The sequence below is a fragment of the Vicia villosa genome, unplaced genomic scaffold, assembly GCF_029867415.1.
Source record: "Vicia villosa cultivar HV-30 ecotype Madison, WI unplaced genomic scaffold, Vvil1.0 ctg.001794F_1_1, whole genome shotgun sequence".
NCBI lineage: Eukaryota > Viridiplantae > Streptophyta > Magnoliopsida > Fabales > Fabaceae > Vicia > Vicia villosa.
In genome coordinates, this window is record NW_026705731.1 from 439,451 (window position 1) to 458,923 (window position 19,473).

Below are 19,473 nucleotides of genomic sequence, written 5' to 3' on the forward strand. Positions count from 1 at the left end.
CGCCATCTGTCTGTTACAAAATATGCTGTCTGCAGGATCTTCTGGACAAAATATGCAACACTCAATAAAAGGTTTCCTAAACTATTAATCGAGATAAATCAGGAAACACATTTAATAAACAATAACAGCTCCTGCTGTCACACACGAATGTCATGACATCGATCATGACATTCACTACAAAACCTGTATTAGCTTCACACATATGCAACCTGCATAAAACAATATCAACCAGGTATGTTTTACCATAAATGCAGCCAACATGAAAACACCTTCAATATTTTTATTGATAATTTAAGTAATCCTCACTCTGTCAAACATATATAACAGATGAATAATATGGATACTGATGCTGAGTGTGTTCAGATAGGAAGTGAAATTGCCAAGAATAATGTTATGGTATATAACATTACCATTTTTTGCTTTATAATTTCTTACCATGTTCAGTTGATTTTACCATTTGTGCATTATATCATTTTTATGGTTATTGAATTATATATGTAGGAGGCTATTGAAGGTGGTGATTCAAACAAAGAGGAGTTGACTACTGCAGATTCTGGAAATACACCTATAAGCAAGACATTAGGGAAGCGGTTTGCTGATAATCCCAATTCAATTACTGTGAATGATATCAACGATGGTGCTTCATCGATTGTTAAATATCCTAAATGTTTAAAGCTTGAAAAAAATCTGATTGTGTGTCCTGCATGTTAAAGCATTGACGTTGTATCTTGCAGTTATTTTCTTTTTAATTTATCATATTATGTTTTGAACCTTATGTTAAATTCTATTTGGGAATTGTTGCTGAACAATGTTAATGCCAAATATGGCATTTGTTTTATTGTTTTGATTTGTTTTATGAGTATGTGCAATCTGTCTGGATAAACTTGTGTATTATCCTTTTTGTTACAAAAAATGATCAATCAATTGAGTTTGGTTTATTCCCTTTTATTAATATGTTTATTTAATATTGTATAAAGTGACTCGATATGTATGTCAATTCATTTATGATATTAAAATTTTTATAATTTAAATGTTATTCCATATTTATTTATGTTTCAAAATTTATTTAATTTTATTTTTGATATTGAAAGCTATTTTAATTTCATTATTTCAATAGTTACATTATAGACATTATTTATAACATACTAAAAAAAATCCGTGCATCGCACGGGTCAAAGTCTATTATATATAAACTACTCCCTCCGTTCCTTTTTAAGTGTCGTTTTAGAAGAATTTTTTTGTTTCTATTTAAGTGTCGTTTTATTATTTAATGTTGTAATTTTTCAATTATACCCTTATTTTCTCAATAACTCCACCTCACATTTTTCTATTAGTTATTGGAAAAAGAGAGTGTATGATTGAATTTATTTGAAAAGAGAAAAATAAATAAGGGTATAATAGAAAAAGTAACTCTAACAATCTACTATTTTGATTGAAGAGCTTTATGCTAAAATGACATTTAAAAATGAAGGGAGGGAGTACTACATTAGCAAGTTAGTTTTAAATTTGTATCAATTAAGGACAATTTGTAAATATTCTTTTTTTCAAATACACATTAGCAATGATGAGATTTTTTTTGTTTAAAAGTAGTTAAACTTACTTTTTATATAGATTTTACAAACGGTGGAGTCTGTTTTCCGTTTGTCTTTTATTTTTATAAACTCTAAATTATTTAATTATAAAATAGCAAGTAAATTTATGAAAAAAATTAATTACTATATTTAATAATGCATTAATCTCTCCAACTCAAAAGTATCATTAAAACTTAACAAGTTATCTATATATATAATTCGTTTAGATTTTATAATTTAGAATAGTTTTTTGAGGTGCTGAATTGGAGAGATTAGTTGTATATTAAATATAGTAATTAACTAGTTATAAAATAAATAATGTGTAATTGTAAAATCTATATAAAACGTAAGCTTTTCTACTCTTCAACAAAAAAATAAAATCTGATCATTACTAATGTGTATTTGAGAATAATATTTACACATTGTCTATAATTGATTTGATCATCAAATTTGAAAAATCTAAACAAATTCAAAATTAAGGTTGTTGTTCTTTATTGAGATAAGATTCAGATTATTATCAAACGTAATACTTTACATCATACACTCTTATTTTATGTCTGTATTATATTGAAAAGTAACATTGTTGTAATGCTATTTTGCAGTTGTTTTGAGAGGAAGAAATGGAGAAAAGTGGAATATTTTTTGTGGTGCTTATGTTGTTGCAGTGTTGGATAGCTATGGCAGAAGCTGAATATTTGAAATACAAAGATCCAAAACAACCATTGAATTCTCGAATTAAGGATCTTGTTGATAGAATGACTTTAGAGGAGAAAATCGGTCAAATGCTTCAAATTGAGCGCACGGTTGCTTCCGCTGATATGGTGAACAAGTATTACATTGGTAAGTTTTTGTTAGTAATATGATTATTCATTGTGAATCTGAATTGCGACGCCAAGGTTTATGATATTTTAAAAAAATTACCGCAGGGAGTCTTTTGAGTGCTGGTGGAAGTGTTCCTAAGATGAATGCAACTGCAACTGCAAATGATTGGGTCGATATGGTGAATGAGTTTCAGAAAGGTGCATTGTCGACTAGGCTTGGAATTCCAATAATATATGGGGTTGATGCTGTTCATGGTCATAACAATGTTTATAATGCTACTATTTTTCCTCACAATATTGGTATAGGAGCTACAAGGTAAATAAATAACCATTATACTTATATTTATTGTTGTTCTGTAATGGAACCAAAGTTATCAATAAATGATGAGTTAAAGCTTGATGTGGTATGATTATGAGCTTTTGATGTGATGGAAAAGTAGCTGACTTGCAATATTAGCACTTTAGTGTTATTTGGCCTTTGCCCTTTAGGTCTTGTGGGCTGCCCGGAACAATTATGTTTTTTTATGTTTCTTTGTATTGATGATTTAGTTTCTTTAAATCTGCAGGGATCCTCAACTAGTGAAGAAGATTGGTGATGCAACTGCTCTTGAAGCCAGAGCGACCGGAGTTTCATATCTCTTTGCTCCTAGCATCGCGGTAATTAAGATAATTAAAATTACATATATGTCAATCGCACATTACAAAAGATAGTCGTTTATTTAAATTCTGCTGTGTTGTAACATTGTAGTGTGATTATTACCATTATTTAACAATATTGTTCTATCTTATAAGGGTCGTCTTTGAGGTTGTGTACAATAGCTCCCCTAATTATTTCATCATATTTAACTTATGATTAACCAACACAGGGTATTAGAAAACTTAAGACGGTCTTGCTTATAAAATATATGTTTGTATAGGTGTGTAGAGATCCAAGATGGGGCAGATGTTATGAAAGTTATAGCGAAGATCATAAAATTGTTCAAGCTATGACCGAGATCATTCCAGGATTGCAAGGTGACATCCCTCCAAATTTGCACAAGGGTGTTCCATATGTTGCTGGAAACAAGAAAGTAGCCGCTTGTGCAAAACACTATGTTGGTGATGGTGGAACGACAAATGGAATCAATGAGAATAATACAATTACAACCAAACATGAATTGCTTAGCATTCACATGCCAGCTTACTATAACTCAATTATTAAGGGTGTCTCAACCATCATGGTTTCTTACTCAAGCTTGAATGGACAAAAAATGCATAGTAATTATAATTTAATCACAAGATTTCTCAAGAACACGCTTCGTTTTAGAGTAACATTTTACTTCATAAATCTCTTATTTCATATATCAAATGTTTGTGTTTATCAGTATTTGTATGCTTAAAAAACTATGTTTATATTTTGTAGGGTTTTGTCATATCTGATTTTTTTGGACTTGACAAGTTAACTTCACCTTTTCATGCTAACTACACATATTCAATTGAAGTCGGAATCAATGCCGGTATTGACATGGTAAACTATGTTTTTTTTTTCAATTTTGTTGAGTAGTATTTTTATAGTTTGGAATTAAACTTTTCTTTTTGAAAACTCGGTGTCCATCCCTAGGACTGACTAATCCCAGGGACACCAATTTTACCGTCCATTTGCTGAGGTCCCTTTTAAAGCAAGAGTAAAAGTTCTGTATGAATAGACCCAACATAGGAATTATCAAGAATCAAACTTGATATTCTAAAGCTTACAAACACTCACACTCTGTGCATATAAACCGATGATTTTATACAGAGAAAAATGGTCTTTATAATACTAAATATCGTAATGCTGCAGGTAATGACAGCAGCTGACTTCCCAGAATTCATAGATGGTTTATCTTTACTAGTAGAAAAAAATATTGTACCTATGAAAAGAATTGATGATGCAGTGAAGAGAATTTTGAGAGTCAAGTTTGTGATGGGCCTATTTGAAAATCCATTGGCTGATTACAGTCTTGTCGACCAACTTGGGAGTCAGGTTAGTCGATCAGCTTCAAGTTAAATATGTTTATAGTCCTTACAAAGTTATAAAACTATATATTTTCACCATAATTTGGCAGGAGCATAGAGAATTGGCTAGAGAAGCTGTAAGGAAATCGTTGGTACTATTAAAGAACGGTGAAAACGCTGATAAGCCGTTGCTTCCTCTTTCTAAAAAGGCTCCGAAAATACTTATTTCTGGAAGTCATGCTGATAATCTAGGCTATCAATGTGGGGGATGGACGATTACATGGCAAGGACTTAGCGGTAACAACATTACTAGTGGTACCACAATTTTGAGTGCGATAAAAAATACAGTCGACAAAGACACTGAGATAGTTTATCAGGAGAATCCATCTCCCGACTATGTAAAATCAAACAACTTTTCATATGCGATTGTTGTAGTTGGAGAGACACCATATGCAGAAACAAATGGCGATAGCCTAAACTTAACGATATCTGGTAATGGAGCAGAAACAATAAATAATGTATGCGGTGGAGTGAAATGTGTGGTTGTGTTAATCACTGGTAGACCTGTGGTTATGTTACCATATGTTGACATAATTGAAGGACTTGTTGCAGCATGGCTTCCTGGTAGTGAAGGTTATGGTGTTACTGATGTTTTGTTTGGTGATTATGGATTTAGTGGTAAGCTTCCGAGGACATGGTTTAAGAGTGTTGATCAGTTACCTATGAATGTTGGTGATTCTCATTATGATCCTTTGTTTCCATTTGGATTTGGTCTTACTACTCAAGGTCTTAAGACTACTTAGAACTTATTATACTTTGTTGGTGTTGTATGATATAAGTGTGTCTCTGTAAGCTATTTCTGTAATAAAATATCAAATAAAGTCAATAGTTTTTTTAAGTTATCCCAACACGCCCTAGCTAGTAAAATGGTACCTCAATAGAGAAAATGAATCAATCATGTAATATTCACGTGTTTTACATTGCAACCAAAACCAGTGTTAAGTTAAAAAGGTGTGCAGAATACCTAAGAAATAAACCGAAAATCCATAAGTTAAAAACTATCATGTTATTTACACTCAATTTAGATATTTACGTAATATTATCTACAGCATATTAATCCAACATCAAGTTTATCAATCACCCTATAGTTTAACTACACAAGTATTTGCACCAGATCCAATATTATACCTAAAAACATGAAAGACAATCCATCACTTGATTAAAAAACAAAAGTTGATAAACTTAAAAGCAACCAAACATATTAGTACATATTGGAAATTTTTCCTTAATTGCGATCCTCCCATACCGCCCCTCATTGAACCATTTGAGTTGTTTTCATTGCATCCTCCAATACTTTCATTATGTTGGGTGTGAGGAGATGGGTTTACTCCCCATATTTCCTGAAGATATGGCATAATCAATGCTTATTTATGAAGCACACAGATACTGACATCTGACACAACACTGACACTGACACATTGACACCGCTAATAATTTAAAATAAATAAATTAGATATAATTACAAATGTCAGTGTCATGTCGATGTCGGTGTCTAAGGTGTTTATAAATCTTGAGCAGTTCTTAAAAGTTGGTTTTATAAAATTGAATTAAAGCTAATCCAAATACTGAGTTCAACTGAATTATAATGTGTGAAACCATAATTTATTTAGTTTTAAAAACGAGAAAGATAGATAATAAATCTTAATTTTCGTACCAAAGCAAAAGTTCCAAAGCTAATATTCATTCTGGAGCAATAAATTTGCTTATTCCTCTAATACTGCACATTTCTTTTCACTACCTGAATTAATCTGTATAAAACTAGTGGGAAACCCGTGAGCACGCACGGGTTCTGGTGTGGGTTGGACCGAGTTTATCAGATACATATAGTATTAAGTAAACAAATCGAAAAGTTTTTTTATATCAAAGTGAAATATAGAAGTTTTAATATTTAAACAAAAATATTAAATTGATAAAAAAATTTAAAAATAGTGTTTATTTATAGAATATGGTATAATATTAATAACAAAAAATAATGTATTGAATATTATTTAGATTCTACTCACTAAACATGAATAAGAGTAATAGGCAATTGAAATTATGTTATAACAATTAAATAAAAAGTTTAAATATTATACAAACACTTCTTTAAACAAATTAAAAACAAATTTCATGAAAGTGGGATACCCGCGCGGATATGTCATCAGTTTGTCATGAGAATTCAAAGAAATAAAAAAAATTATTGGAAAAAAGAAAAAAAAACTGCAAGATAATTGTATAAGTTTTTTAAAACTTCTATTGTTAAGCAAACTATTAAGCACATAATTTGTAAAAAAACAATTGTGAAAAATAGAAAAAAAATGTTTTTTTAGGATTGATAGAGTTGCAATAATAAAAGGATTTATAAAGTTTAATAAATGAGACAAATAAATATCTACGATGAAAATTATTTGAAAATATGTAGAAACATAATTTTACTTAGGGTTAAATATGTTTTTAGTCCCTATAAAATTACCCAAAATGACTTTTAGTCCCTATAAAAAAAATATTGATTTTTAGTCCCTATAAAGTTACTTTTGCACTCAGTTTTAGTCCCTGTAGAGGGACCAAAAGTGAGTGCAAAAGTAATTTTATAGGGACTAAAAGTCAATATATTTTTTATAGGGACTAAAAGCAAAAATTGAGATATTTATAGGGACCAAAAACATATTTAACCCTTTTACTTAAAAGTCCAAAACGAGAATGATGTAAAAGAATTAAGTTTAATGTTGTATTTATTAAAATTTGTGCAATGGTTTTAAAGCGAAACTTATGGCTCTTTGGCCATCTATAGGAAAATGGGGTGTCACTTGTCTGGGAAAAGGGTTCCTTGAATTCTCTTTTTATTTGCTGGAGGATGTTCAACGGGTTCGATCGGTGAGCGCTTGGAGCTTGCACCATGGTGTACTCAAATTATTCCCATGGACGAAGGACTTCACTCCGACAACTTTGAAACAGACGTCTGCGCAAGTTTGGATTAGGATACATGGGCTTTCCCAAGAATACTGGAGATCTCGAATCATCTTTGCCATTGCAAGTAGCATTGGAACACCTATTTGCATTGACTCAGCCTCTAACAAATCTTCTTTCGAAAGACCTTTCGGACACTTTGTCCTCGTGCTTGTGGATCTGGACATGATGAAGGAACTGATTTACAAAATTTTGGTTAAAAGAATTGGATTCGCTTTCTTTGTGGATGTAGAGTATGAGAAACTTCCTGATTACTGCAACTTCTGCTCCTGCATTGGTCACTCTGTTGACAATTGCAAAAGAAAAGCTTCGACTAATGAGCATGGAAAGGAACCGGAGAAAAGAGCACACATTGGCAAACAAGTTTACATGCCTAAAAAACCACTACTGTTGAGAAGCCTGGTGGTGGTGAAACTTTGGCTGCATTGCACGTTGAGATCCAAACTGCAAATGTGATTGTGGGTGAAACCTCAAATTCCCATTGAGACACCCAAGGGGCCTTAACTTCTGATGATGTACCCATGGATAATAACAACAGTAACAATTCCAATGAAGAAAATAGTAAATCGGATAGTGAGTATGTGGATGCTACTCAACTGGTGGAGTTTGTATCGAAGACTCAAATAGATCCGGCACACAGGGCACAAGTTACTGATTTTCTAAGTGAATCATGGGAAAATATGGCTGAAAGGGAGAAAAAAGATGACAATGGAGTTGACATCTTTCCAGACAAAGATTTCCAGTTAGTTTTCAAAAAAAAAAGGAGGAATAAAAAAGCTCTAACTTTAAGTAATACTAGGCGAAGGTCTAGTCCCAACAAGCTTTCCTTATGAATTGCCTCTTTTGGAATATAAGAGGTATAGCTAATAAAGCCTCTAGGCTAGCACTCAAGAAGATGATTCTAGATAATAAGCCTGACTTTGTTTTTCTGGCTGAACCGTGGATGAAGTTTGAACCTCATAGATGGCTATACAGGTTAGACTTCAAAATCTTTGCGGTTAATAATAGGGACAACTTATTGCCTAATATCTGGTGCTTCTGCAAATCTAATCTTGTGCCTACTATTGTTTGCATTGATGATCAGCACATAGACTTCACCATTTAATTCCAAAACACTACATTAGGTTTCTCAGTAATCTATGCTTCCATTAGCTATATTCTCAGAAGAGCTCTTTGGAATTATTTAAATAACCTCCCTAATAATATCCCTTGGACTTATGTGGGGGATTTTAATTCTATTGTATGTGCCTCTGAATACAAAGGCAACTACCAACCTGCTAGAATCCCTATGGAGGATTTCTTCAATTGGTCTAACTTAAATATCCTGATTCACATTCCCACTCTTGGTAACTCCCTCACTTGGTGCAATGGGAGAAGAGGTAGGCATAGAACTGAAAAAGACTAGATAGAGCTATTTGCAATCTTGCAATGATAGATTCTTACAAATATGTTACTTGCCCCACTCTTACTAAGGCTAAATCTGATCACTACCCCATCATGGTGTCCATAATGCTAGGAGACACTGTTTTTAAAAGCCAATTTAAATTCCTAAAAGTCTGGTCCTTTCATGAGGACCGTGAAAGGCTTATCAAGGATGTTTGGAAAGAAAAAGTTCATGGATTCCCCATGTTCATTTTTGTTACTAAACTTAGATCTCTTAAAGTTAGGCTTAAGGATTGGGAACAAAACCACTTTTGGGAATGTTCAGAATATTGTTAGCATGGCTGAGAGGAATCTGAAACAGATTCAATCAGACATACAAAACCTTGGTTACTCTAACCTTTTGCAGGAAAAGGAAACTAAAGCTTAGCTGGATTAGGAGAAGGCTCTCAACTTGGAAGAGAAGTTTTGGAGGGAGAAATCTCGAATAAACTGGAACTTGCAAGGTGATAGAAACACAAACTTTTTCCACACTTATGCTAAGATTAAAAGGAAAACCAATATGATCACCTCTCTCTTTATTAATGATAATCTTGAAATTGACAATGTTATTATTGAAAATAACATAAAAGACCATTTTAAAAATCTTTTTAATACCGATTTTGTGGAAAGTGATACTAACTTGATTAATAGAGTTATCCCTAGGCTGGTTGATGAGCAAATGAATGATAGGATTTTGAGTATGCCTAGCCTTGAAGAGATACACAATGTTGTGCTTAATCTTAACATTGACTCAGCGTCTGGTCCCGATGGATTTGGAGCATTCTTTTTTGTCAGGTTATGGGACATAATCAAAACCGATGTTATCAATGTTGTCAACCAGTTTTTATCAACTGGGTGGATCCTACCCAACTTTAATGCTAACAATCTGATAATGCTGCCCAAGGCTAAAGAGGCTAGTAACATTGGCCACTATAGACCAATTGCTATAGCTAACTTTAAGTATAAATTAATTTCCAAAATTCTTGCTGACAGGATATCTGTTATTCTCCCTATCTTAGTCTCCCCTGAGCAAAAAGGCTTCATAGCTGGAAGAAACATCAAGGATGGTATATGCCTTGCTTCTAAAGCCATTAACCTCCTTGGTAATAAAAGCTACAGTGGGAATGTTGCCCTCAAAATTGACATCACTAAAGCTTTTGATTCTTTGAATTGGAACTTTCTTATTAAAACTCTGAATGCTTTTGGCTTTAATTCTAAATTTTGCTCATGGATCCAATCTATTCTTAGCTTGCAAGACTGTCCATTGGCTTAAATGGTAAGCAGGTAGGATTCTTCACTTGTTCTAATGGTGTGAGACAAGGGGATCCCCTATCTCCTCTTCTCTTTTACTTAGTTGAGGATGTCCTTAGCAGAGGCATTTCTGAGCTAGTACACATGGACAAAATAAATCTCATTCAGGCTAATAGGAACTGCAGGGTCCCTTCCCATACATTCTTTGCTGATGACATTATGATTTTTTGTAGGGGAGATGTTAAATCTATAATTGCCATATCCAACCTCTTGAAGGAATATGCTTCTTGTTCTGGCCAGATTTATAACATTAATAAATCAATCATTTATGTAGGAGGAATGTCCCAAGATAGGCATAACAGGCTGGCTACTATCATCGGCTTCTCTATTTCCTATCCTCCATTTATCTACCTTGGTGTGCCTATTTTCATAGGCAAGCCTAAAGCTAAACATTTCTCCTTTCTTGCAGATAATATTAAGATCAAGCTTGCTTATTGGAAGGCGACAATGCTGTCAATGGCTGGAAGACTCATGTTGGTGAAGTCTGTAATACAAAGTATGATGGTGCACTGTATGACTATTTACAACCTGCCACCCAGTCTCATTAACAATATTGAGCGTTGGATGCATAACTTTATCTGGAGCGGAAATGTGGACAAAAAATAGCTTGTTACCGTGGCCTGGAAGAAGTGCTGCTCGAAGACAATTGAAGGTGGGCTAGGCATTATATCTCTGAAGAATTTCAACACCGCTACCAACATCTACCTCTGTTAGAAATTCCTGAATCAAAACCAATCTTGGTGTAAGCTACTAACTGCAAGAGTGAAAAAGAAGGGCAAGTTAATCAACTATTCCATCAAATCCTCTTTATGGAAGGGCTTCAAAAAAGCTTATGATATGGTGATGGATAACTATACTTGGATCATTGGCAATGGTAAAACAATTAACTTTTGGAGGGACAATTGGGCTGGTGAGATCCTTACTGCAAAATTCAAAATTCCAGAGAAGTTCCACTCTAACCTAAACAAATGCATTGCTGAGGTTTGGCAGAATCATACCTGGTCCCTTCATGCTAACATAAATCAAGCCCTCCCAGGGTTGCTTCCTTTCATCTCCAATTTCTATGTCTCTGAGTTACCTGTTGAGGATTTTCTTGCTTGGAAAAAGATTGAAGGAGGGATCCTTACCACAAAACACACTTACTCTTTGATCTGAAATCCTTCTGGATTGTGTAACTAGGATCTCTTTCCTTGGGACAAGGATACTGCTCCAGCTCATTCAATCACAGCCTGGAAAATCATTCACAATCGCATTTCCACTGATGATAACTTATCGTTGCATGGCTTAGCCTTCCCTTCTTGCTGCTTCCTATGTCATAAGGCGACTGAAGCTTCTGATCACCTATTCTTTGATTGCAATTATGCCTCAAACATTTGGACCTGGCTTTGTGGGAAGTTCCATCTGAATTCTTCTATTAAAAAGATGGCAGACTATTATTCGATCCTGCGAATGCCTTGGAACCCCCAAGCCCTTGCAGTCATCAAAGAAAGCCTTGTTTTCACTCTGTACCAAATATGGCAGGCTCGTAACAAATTCAGATTCGAAAAACAAGTCACCCATTGGAAAACTTGTATCTCCAGCATTGTAGTCAAGGAAAAAATGGTTGGTACTTTAACTAAAGGCAAGGCAAGTAATTCTATACAGTGCTTCAATTTACTTAAAGCTTTTGATATTGTCATCATCCCAAGTAAGCAATTGAGCACCATTAATGTTCTTTGGAGTCCCCCTGCTCGAGGTTGGGTGAAGTGCAACACGTACGGCGTTGCTTCAGGCCATCCTCTCTTGGCTTCTTCTGGAGGAATCTTTAGGGATGAAAAAGCCAACCACTTACTTAGTTTTGCAGCTTTTATTGGTTCGGGGTCGCAAGTGGTGGCGGAGTTTAGCGCGATTATTATTGCTATTGAGAAAGCCATTCAAGAAGATTTGTCTAGACTTTGAATTGAAACAGACTGTATGCTAGTGGTGAAGGCTTTCGCAAATGTTCACTTAGTGCCTTGGATTCTCAAGTCTCGTTAGTTTACGTGTTGGGCGTATACTCTAAAAATTGATTTCTTGATTTCTCATATTTTTAGAGAGGCCAATTTTTGTGCGGATATCCTGGCTAATATCGATTTTGCTAGCAAAAGCTTCTCTTGGTTTAATTATGTTTACAATGATATTTACTCCGATTACTTGCTAGACAAGTCGGGTACCCCTATGACTAGGATTTGCCCCTAAGAGGTCTTGGTTTGGTCCCCCTATTGTGTCTTTTGTAATCTTTCTCTTTTCTTTTAATATATTTTTGGTTTATTAAAAAAAATGTTACTTAACAAAAACTGTTATGTTTATATAATATATATTGAAATATTGAAAAAGTATATTATTTTATGTATAATATGTAAGTTTTTATAATATATATTTTTTCCGTTTATTTAATTTTTTTTTTTGAGAAACAACATTTTTTTAATAATTATCAATTTTAAAGTATAATGCAACAATAATTATTTTATAAATATCACTATTAATTATTTATAGGAGAGAATGAAATAAATTTAATTAAATTATAAATAATGAATGATATTAAAAAAATAATTCATGTCATTGTAATAAAGAATCTATGGATAATTTTGTTTCTCTTAAAAGTTTTTTTTTTTTATATTTATTTTGTATTTTCATTCAATGTTCAATTATTTTAAAATTAATTTTTCTGATTTTTTTATTTAAACTTATTAATTGATTGCTACATTATGACCTAATATAAGTTATAGTAAAAATATATATTTATAGTATCTATGATGTGAGAACTACTAATAATAATATATTCTTAGTTTATTGGCGAGAAAGAAAGAATTAGGCACACTTGTAAAATTGAGTAGAAAGTGACATAAATAAAAAATAATAAAACTGAATACAAATTTCTAAAATAATAGGCAACCTATATAAACTTATAAATGGAATAATATAAGAACCACAATTTTTCCTATTAACTTCTAGTTTCTGTTACCATTGACCAATTAACTTCAGAGGGAAAATAACAGAGAATTCTCAAGCAAAATCAATAATATAAATAACATCAATGGTTCTTGCACAACTACTGCAGAAGAGGCATACTGACTTGATAGAAAAATATTTAAAACGCCACAATTGGTTCAAGTCGTATAAAGAAAGTCAGTTGTAGACTCTTCGGTAAAACTCAATACGAGTAATTATGTGAGAGACATATAGCACTCTGCATTCCGCTAGTGATCCCAATATCACTACTACAGAGATCACACAAATAACCTGCAACAAAAAATGTAGTTAATAATAATAAGGGTTAATACTACTTTACCCCCTGCCATATAAGCGAGATTCGGTTTACCCCCTTTAAAAAAAAACTTATTAGACAAACCTTGCAAAATAAAGATTCCATCAAATTTGACCCTGATCAGTTTTTTTGGCCAAGATTCTTAGAATCTTGCCTACGTGGCATTTTTGGTAGTGCTGACTGTACAGCACATTGCTTATGTGGCACAGTCAGCACTGCCACGTGGAATTTATTTTTTTTTAAATTTTTTTTTAATTTTTTTTTTGAAAAATTTTTTTATTAATTTTTTTTTAATAAAAATTTAATATTTTTTTAAATTTTTTTTATTAATTTTGATGATTTATTTAAAAATTTTTTTTTTAAAAAAAAATTAATATTTTTTTTACGTTTTTATTTTATATAAATTATAAAAAAGTTGAAAAAGAATTATAAAAAATTGGAAAAATTAAAAAAAAATTACGTTTTTACGTTTTTATTAATTTTTTTCCAAAATTGTTTTACTGTTTTTTTTTAATTATTTTTAAAATTTATTTTTATTATATATAAATTCGCAGGTATTTTCAAATCCGTAGGTAAATCCACAGGTATTGTCAAATTCGCAAGTAAATCCGCATGTATTTTTAAAGGTAAATCCACAGGTAATTTTAAATTCGTAGTTAAATCCGCAGGTATTGTCAAATCCGTAGGTAAATCCGCATGTATTTTTAAATCCGCAGGTATTGTCAAATTTGTAGGTAAATCCGCAGGTATTGTCAAATTCGCAGGTAAATTCGCAGGTATTGTCAAATTCGTAGGTAAATCTGCAGGTAAATTCGCAGGTATTTTTAAAGGTAAATCCCCAGGTATTGTCAAATTCGTAGGTAAATCCACAGGTATTGTCAAATCCGTTGGTGAATCCGCAGGTATTTTTAAAGGCGTACGTAAATCCGCAGGTACTGTCAAATATTTTTTAAAAACGTAAAAAAATATTAAATTTTTGTAAAAAAAATATTATTTTTTCTTTAAAAAAAAATTAATTTTTTTTTAAAAAAGAAAAATAATAATAAAAAAATTCCACGTGGCAGTGCTGACTGTGCCACATTGCTTATGTGTTGTACAGTCAGCACTACCAAAAATGCCACGTAGGCAAGATTCTAAGAATCTTGGTCAAAAAAACTGATCAGGGTCAATATTGATGGAATCTTTATTTTGCAAGGTTTGTCCAATAAGTTTTTTTTTAAGAGGGGGGTAAACCGAATCTCGCTTATATGGCAGGGGGGTAAAGTAGTATTAACCCTAATAATAATGATAATAATAAAAACAAGAAAGGTTTATTTTCTTAGACAAAAATTAGCAACATAAAAAGACTATGCACACAGAAAATTACATAGAATTTTGGAATGTTGGACTCTTCTTGATATGATGAGACATTTTAGTTGTTGAAAAAACAAAAACATATGGAGGACATTTCATTTATTGAAACCAATTTGATGTAGCTGTCGTACACATAATCACTTCAGCTCATTGATGTAGTTGTCAAACACGGGATCGCTTAACCTCTTTGATCTGTAGTCTACTGATACTGCATAATCAGTTTCAAATAATTGATCAGTACTGGTGTCTAGTGATAAAGTACTGGTGTATAGTGATAATTGATCAACACCTCCGCCGGGTACAACTGTATCTGATTCAGTACACGTTAGTATACCTCCATCAACAACAACTTTAACTGCTGAATCGAGATCAACCTGGAAGACCGAAAAGGTGAAACTAAAGACCATGAACATTTGTTTTTGTTATACTAAAAGCATTGGTTATGATAATATTCATAGTGTAAACTAAACTTGTAAACATGTTCGTGTTTGCTTTAGTTCCAATCACTGCAAAACAAACATTTATACGACACTAACACCCTCAGACAAATCGGCTTTGTAACGCCCCGAATTTAATTAATTATTTAATTAAATCAATTAAGGATTTATTTGTTGGAATTAGTCGTAGTTGAGAAATTATCGGTATTATTCTAAGAAGCGCAATTGGTTAGTCAGATTATTTAGTCGGTTTAGTCGGAGAATTTATATTATAAATAATAGTGGGTTAAATAGACTATTATTATTTACCGGAGTTTAGTTGTTGGGTGTGAAATAGCAAAGTTGGGGGTATGAAAACATAAGCCCATTAAACCATTATAATTTTATTATTGGTTCTATTATAATAAAAAAAGGAAAGGGAAACAATTAGGTCACGTAGCATTTTTCTAGTAATAGAAAACATGGGTTAGAGGCACAAGGTTGAAAGAATAATCGCGACTTTACGTGTCTATAAATCTGATAACTGCAAGTGCACAGTCGTGTCGTGTAGTTTTAAAAGATATCGAATCCACAGGGACTATGAATCGATCTACCGTTATCTAAGGTTACTATGTAAAGCTAGGAGTACTAAAATTTCGTTTGTTCCTAAGGGAAAGTGATTGTGAGAGAATAAAGAATAATAATAAGAGACAGGTATCAGTATGTATTTCGTTTAACTACAGGAAATCCGAAGGTCCATTGGCTTTTGCATAATCAAATTAAAAATCTTTACTAATTCAATTGATTAAAAATCCTCGTCTCAAACTTTCGCTCTGTTGAGTCAGACTACTATCCTAATCCTAATGTACGCTTTCGCCATCCCATTAGATTTTAGAAGAGCTTTTTGGAAACAATGTAATTAATAAAATGCCTATTTTATGAGGTTGTTATCTATTTAAATCTCCTAATCTCAAACTTTCGCTCTGTTGACTCGGAGCAAGCTAATATCCCTAACGTACGCTTTCGCCATCCCGCTCGAGTGTAAAAACAATTTTTGGAAATAAATAAGTCCCAATTAGTTTTAATACGCTTTCGCCATCCTTAAAACTAATGTCCTATGTCTACTATCCAGTTAAAGACCTCAAACTTTCGCTCTATTGGTTTTAACCTTTGACCGTCTTAAGCCCTCAAACTTTCGCTCTATTGGTTTTAAGACTTACTAATTAAACTAGACATATAAACCAAAAATAAGTGATAATTAATAAAACATAATTTAAGCCAATTTATTTCGGATCCCTACGGTTAACTTACTTTACATACCGACACCTTTAGTAATTTAGCCAGACATATTAATATGGTTAAACATGCATAAATAAATTTGGTTCATATTAATAGGCATATTAATTGGCATATAATATATCATGCAATAATAATATAAATAAAGGCGGTAAATAATAAACCTGAATTAAAATAAATCTGAATTAAATTGAATCTTGAAGTACTCGAACTTCCACCACAGCTTGGCTGGATCGTTCTTCGGAATTTAAATGGCAGAAAATAAAAACAAGGAATTAAAACGATAAATCTAACGTAAGGCTAGATCTACGAAAAGTTCACAACAATTTCCAGTGTAGAAATCGTTGTGAGAAAATAAACGGTTGAATGAAAACAGAATAATGAAAAGCGGTTCGCGGTACAATTTCGGCAGCACTTCGTTGGCAGGAAATCGGACAGATTGAAGTGAGATAGCAGGTCCTATTTATAGGAGGGGATTTGCAGTTGGAATCCGTGAATTGAGGGACCTTTTTCTGACTGGGACTTGGAGACGTGCGTCTCCGATTCTTCAATGAGGCAGCTGACTGACTTGAGACGTGCGTCTCAAGTGGAGATTCTTTAGGGAGGTGGAGACGTGCGTCTCCCCTTTGCTGAGGTGGCAGAGACGTGCGTCTCTGCTTACTAGTGTGGCCTGGGTTGCTTTCCTTCGTGGGCTGGATTGCTATTTTGGGCCTTTTGGGTCCTAATTGCACTCCCTTTTTACTTCAGCACCCAATTTACGTCTTTTAAGCATAAATATTGGTCATTTAAGCTCGATTTTCTTTCCTTTTCGCAAATAGACGTAATTGAAGTGTAAAACCTGAAACAAAACAAATACACGCGTAATATCATAATAAATTAACATAATAAACGGAAAATGCTATAAATATCTATGGATTTTAGGCTAAATATACGATATAAAATCGTGTTATCAAATTCCCCCAGACTTGAACCTTTGCTTGTCCTCAAGAAAAATAATAAGATAAAGATAAATAAAATACACTTCCTCCACGTCGCTCGGTCATACTCAGCTACATAGTGTTCTTATTTGAAAATAATGATAATGATCCTAGCAATAGGCTTATAGTAGCGACACTAGACAGCTCCCAGTATGCATACCAATCCGAATCATGCCATTATAGCTCGACCTTTTGACTCGTCATCATGTTTCACCCTTTTCATTCGTGTGCAATCACATTAAGCCCATTATCTCGACACGCACATAGCAGAGTGGTCGGTTAGTGACTATGATCCTTCTCATGGAGTTCTGGCACAATAAGTGGTATACTCCTTAGCGCTCATTTGAGGATTGCGGGGAATAGGACAATAGTCCTTCCTACCAAGTTCAGTACCAGATGACTTCTGAACCAATCAACAATGAGTTTTTAAATTCTTTGTATTTGAGAATTGCGACCGTTAGGTTAAATGATCTTGTGAGGACCACCTTACTTAGTAGGCACATTTCTTATTATGGTTAAGCACATAATTTTAGTATGAGGATCATACACTTATATTCATCGACTCTCTGCGTAGTTGGTGTCTAAGACGGTGCCGACTGCTAGAATAAACTACTAAAGGTTACTTCAAAAATTAAAGTCGGTGGTTTTGGTATAAAGGGTATTCAAATCGGTTACGCATACTCGGGGGTTTTAAAGTGTAGGGACTATAAGGATATTAACTTGAATCAATTTTAGTGCGTTGAGTGTTTGAGTAGCTTTGTATTTCTCGAACGTGTGGGGTTTGCGTTTATCGTTTAGGAGCAAAATATTTGTTATGGCTCAAGAAAGTGGAAGAAATTGAAATAACTACGGAATTATACATATAAGACTTAAATTCCATAAATATTCTTTTATTGAATTAGAAAAACATTACAAGGAAGGGAAATAACTAAAGGAAAAAATAAAACGGAAATAGAAATAATATGACTCCCCCAGACTGAAATGATGCAATGTCCTCAGTGCATAAGAACTACTCCTCATTGTTGCGGTTGCGAGAACTGCTCGCGCCTCTTGTACGAACACGGCGACGTCTATCAGGAGAGTCATTCACACGAATGTCAAGATCATGCAAATATGTAGCAATTTCAGCGTATTGACTTTCGTTCCTAATAGCATAGTCACGGTGCTCCTGTTGCATCTCTCGGATGAGCCTAATTTTTTCAGTTTGGTTTGTCTGCATAGCTTGAACGAGTTGATCTTGGCGTTGAATAGCAGCATACATGGCTTCAAGAGTGATAGGCGGAGGGTTGTTTGGAGGAGGTTGGTTGACATCAGCTTGCCCTTGGTTGAGTTCTTCTTCATTGGCATCCATAGGTTCATTTAGATGTTCTTGTTGGTCATCTTGAGGGTTGTCTTCAATAAGCCTCCAACGTTGAACATAACGGATGTTGATTCTCTCAGGACATGGAAGGATGACATAAGGAATAGGAACTTTGTTGACGACCAAAGTGTATCGGCCATCATGGCGGGGGGAAACCAAGTGGGAGTCACGGCAGTAGGTGAGATCGAGTGACTGAGCAGGTTTCATGAGATGTGAGAGTGAGAGGAGCTCGTCACCAAGACCTAAAGCACAGGCCAAGGTAGTAATAATGCCGCCAAGCAAGAATGGGTTCGTAGCGGGGGCGTTGACTAAGCCTTGGATGTGTTGGAACATAAACGGTGCGGCATTGAAACGGATATTGTTAAGCGCACAGTAAAGGAAAAATAATTCATTTTGGTTTACCTTGTGGTTGTTAGATCTCGCAAAAATAATATGCCCCAAAACACGTTGAAAATAACGTATAGCGGGGTTTTGAATGTGAGAAGCATGGAGAGCTCTCCAACCGGTAGGGTTTTCTCTAGTGAGATGGAACCAAAATTCAAAAGCGAGATCCTCCCAGGATCGACCATTGAGTTCTTGAAAGATTGAGCGGTGAGCAATTGGTGCATGATTGAAATGCAAATATGAAGCTACGACATCTTGATCTAGAGCATATTCACGGTTGAACATCCGAAATTGGA

At 33.7% G+C, this 19,473-nt stretch overlaps 2 protein-coding genes across 2 annotated transcripts; both read left to right on the forward strand.

Annotated features, from left to right (window-relative positions):
• Positions 1 to 2,191: 2,191 nt before the first annotated feature.
• LOC131636623 (uncharacterized) lies at positions 2,192 to 5,169 on the forward strand. Its single transcript, XM_058907233.1, has 7 exons — positions 2,192 to 2,411; positions 2,498 to 2,708; positions 2,959 to 3,049; positions 3,310 to 3,699; positions 3,795 to 3,899; positions 4,212 to 4,394; positions 4,477 to 5,169. Exons 1-7 carry the CDS (start codon positions 2,192 to 2,194, stop codon positions 5,167 to 5,169), a joined length of 1,893 nt encoding a protein of 630 aa, XP_058763216.1.
• Positions 5,170 to 7,174: 2,005 nt separating this feature from the next.
• LOC131636624 (uncharacterized) lies at positions 7,175 to 7,828 on the forward strand. Its single transcript, XM_058907234.1, has one exon. It carries the CDS (start codon positions 7,175 to 7,177, stop codon positions 7,826 to 7,828), a length of 654 nt encoding a protein of 217 aa, XP_058763217.1.
• The last annotated feature ends 11,645 nt before the right edge of the window (positions 7,829 to 19,473 follow it).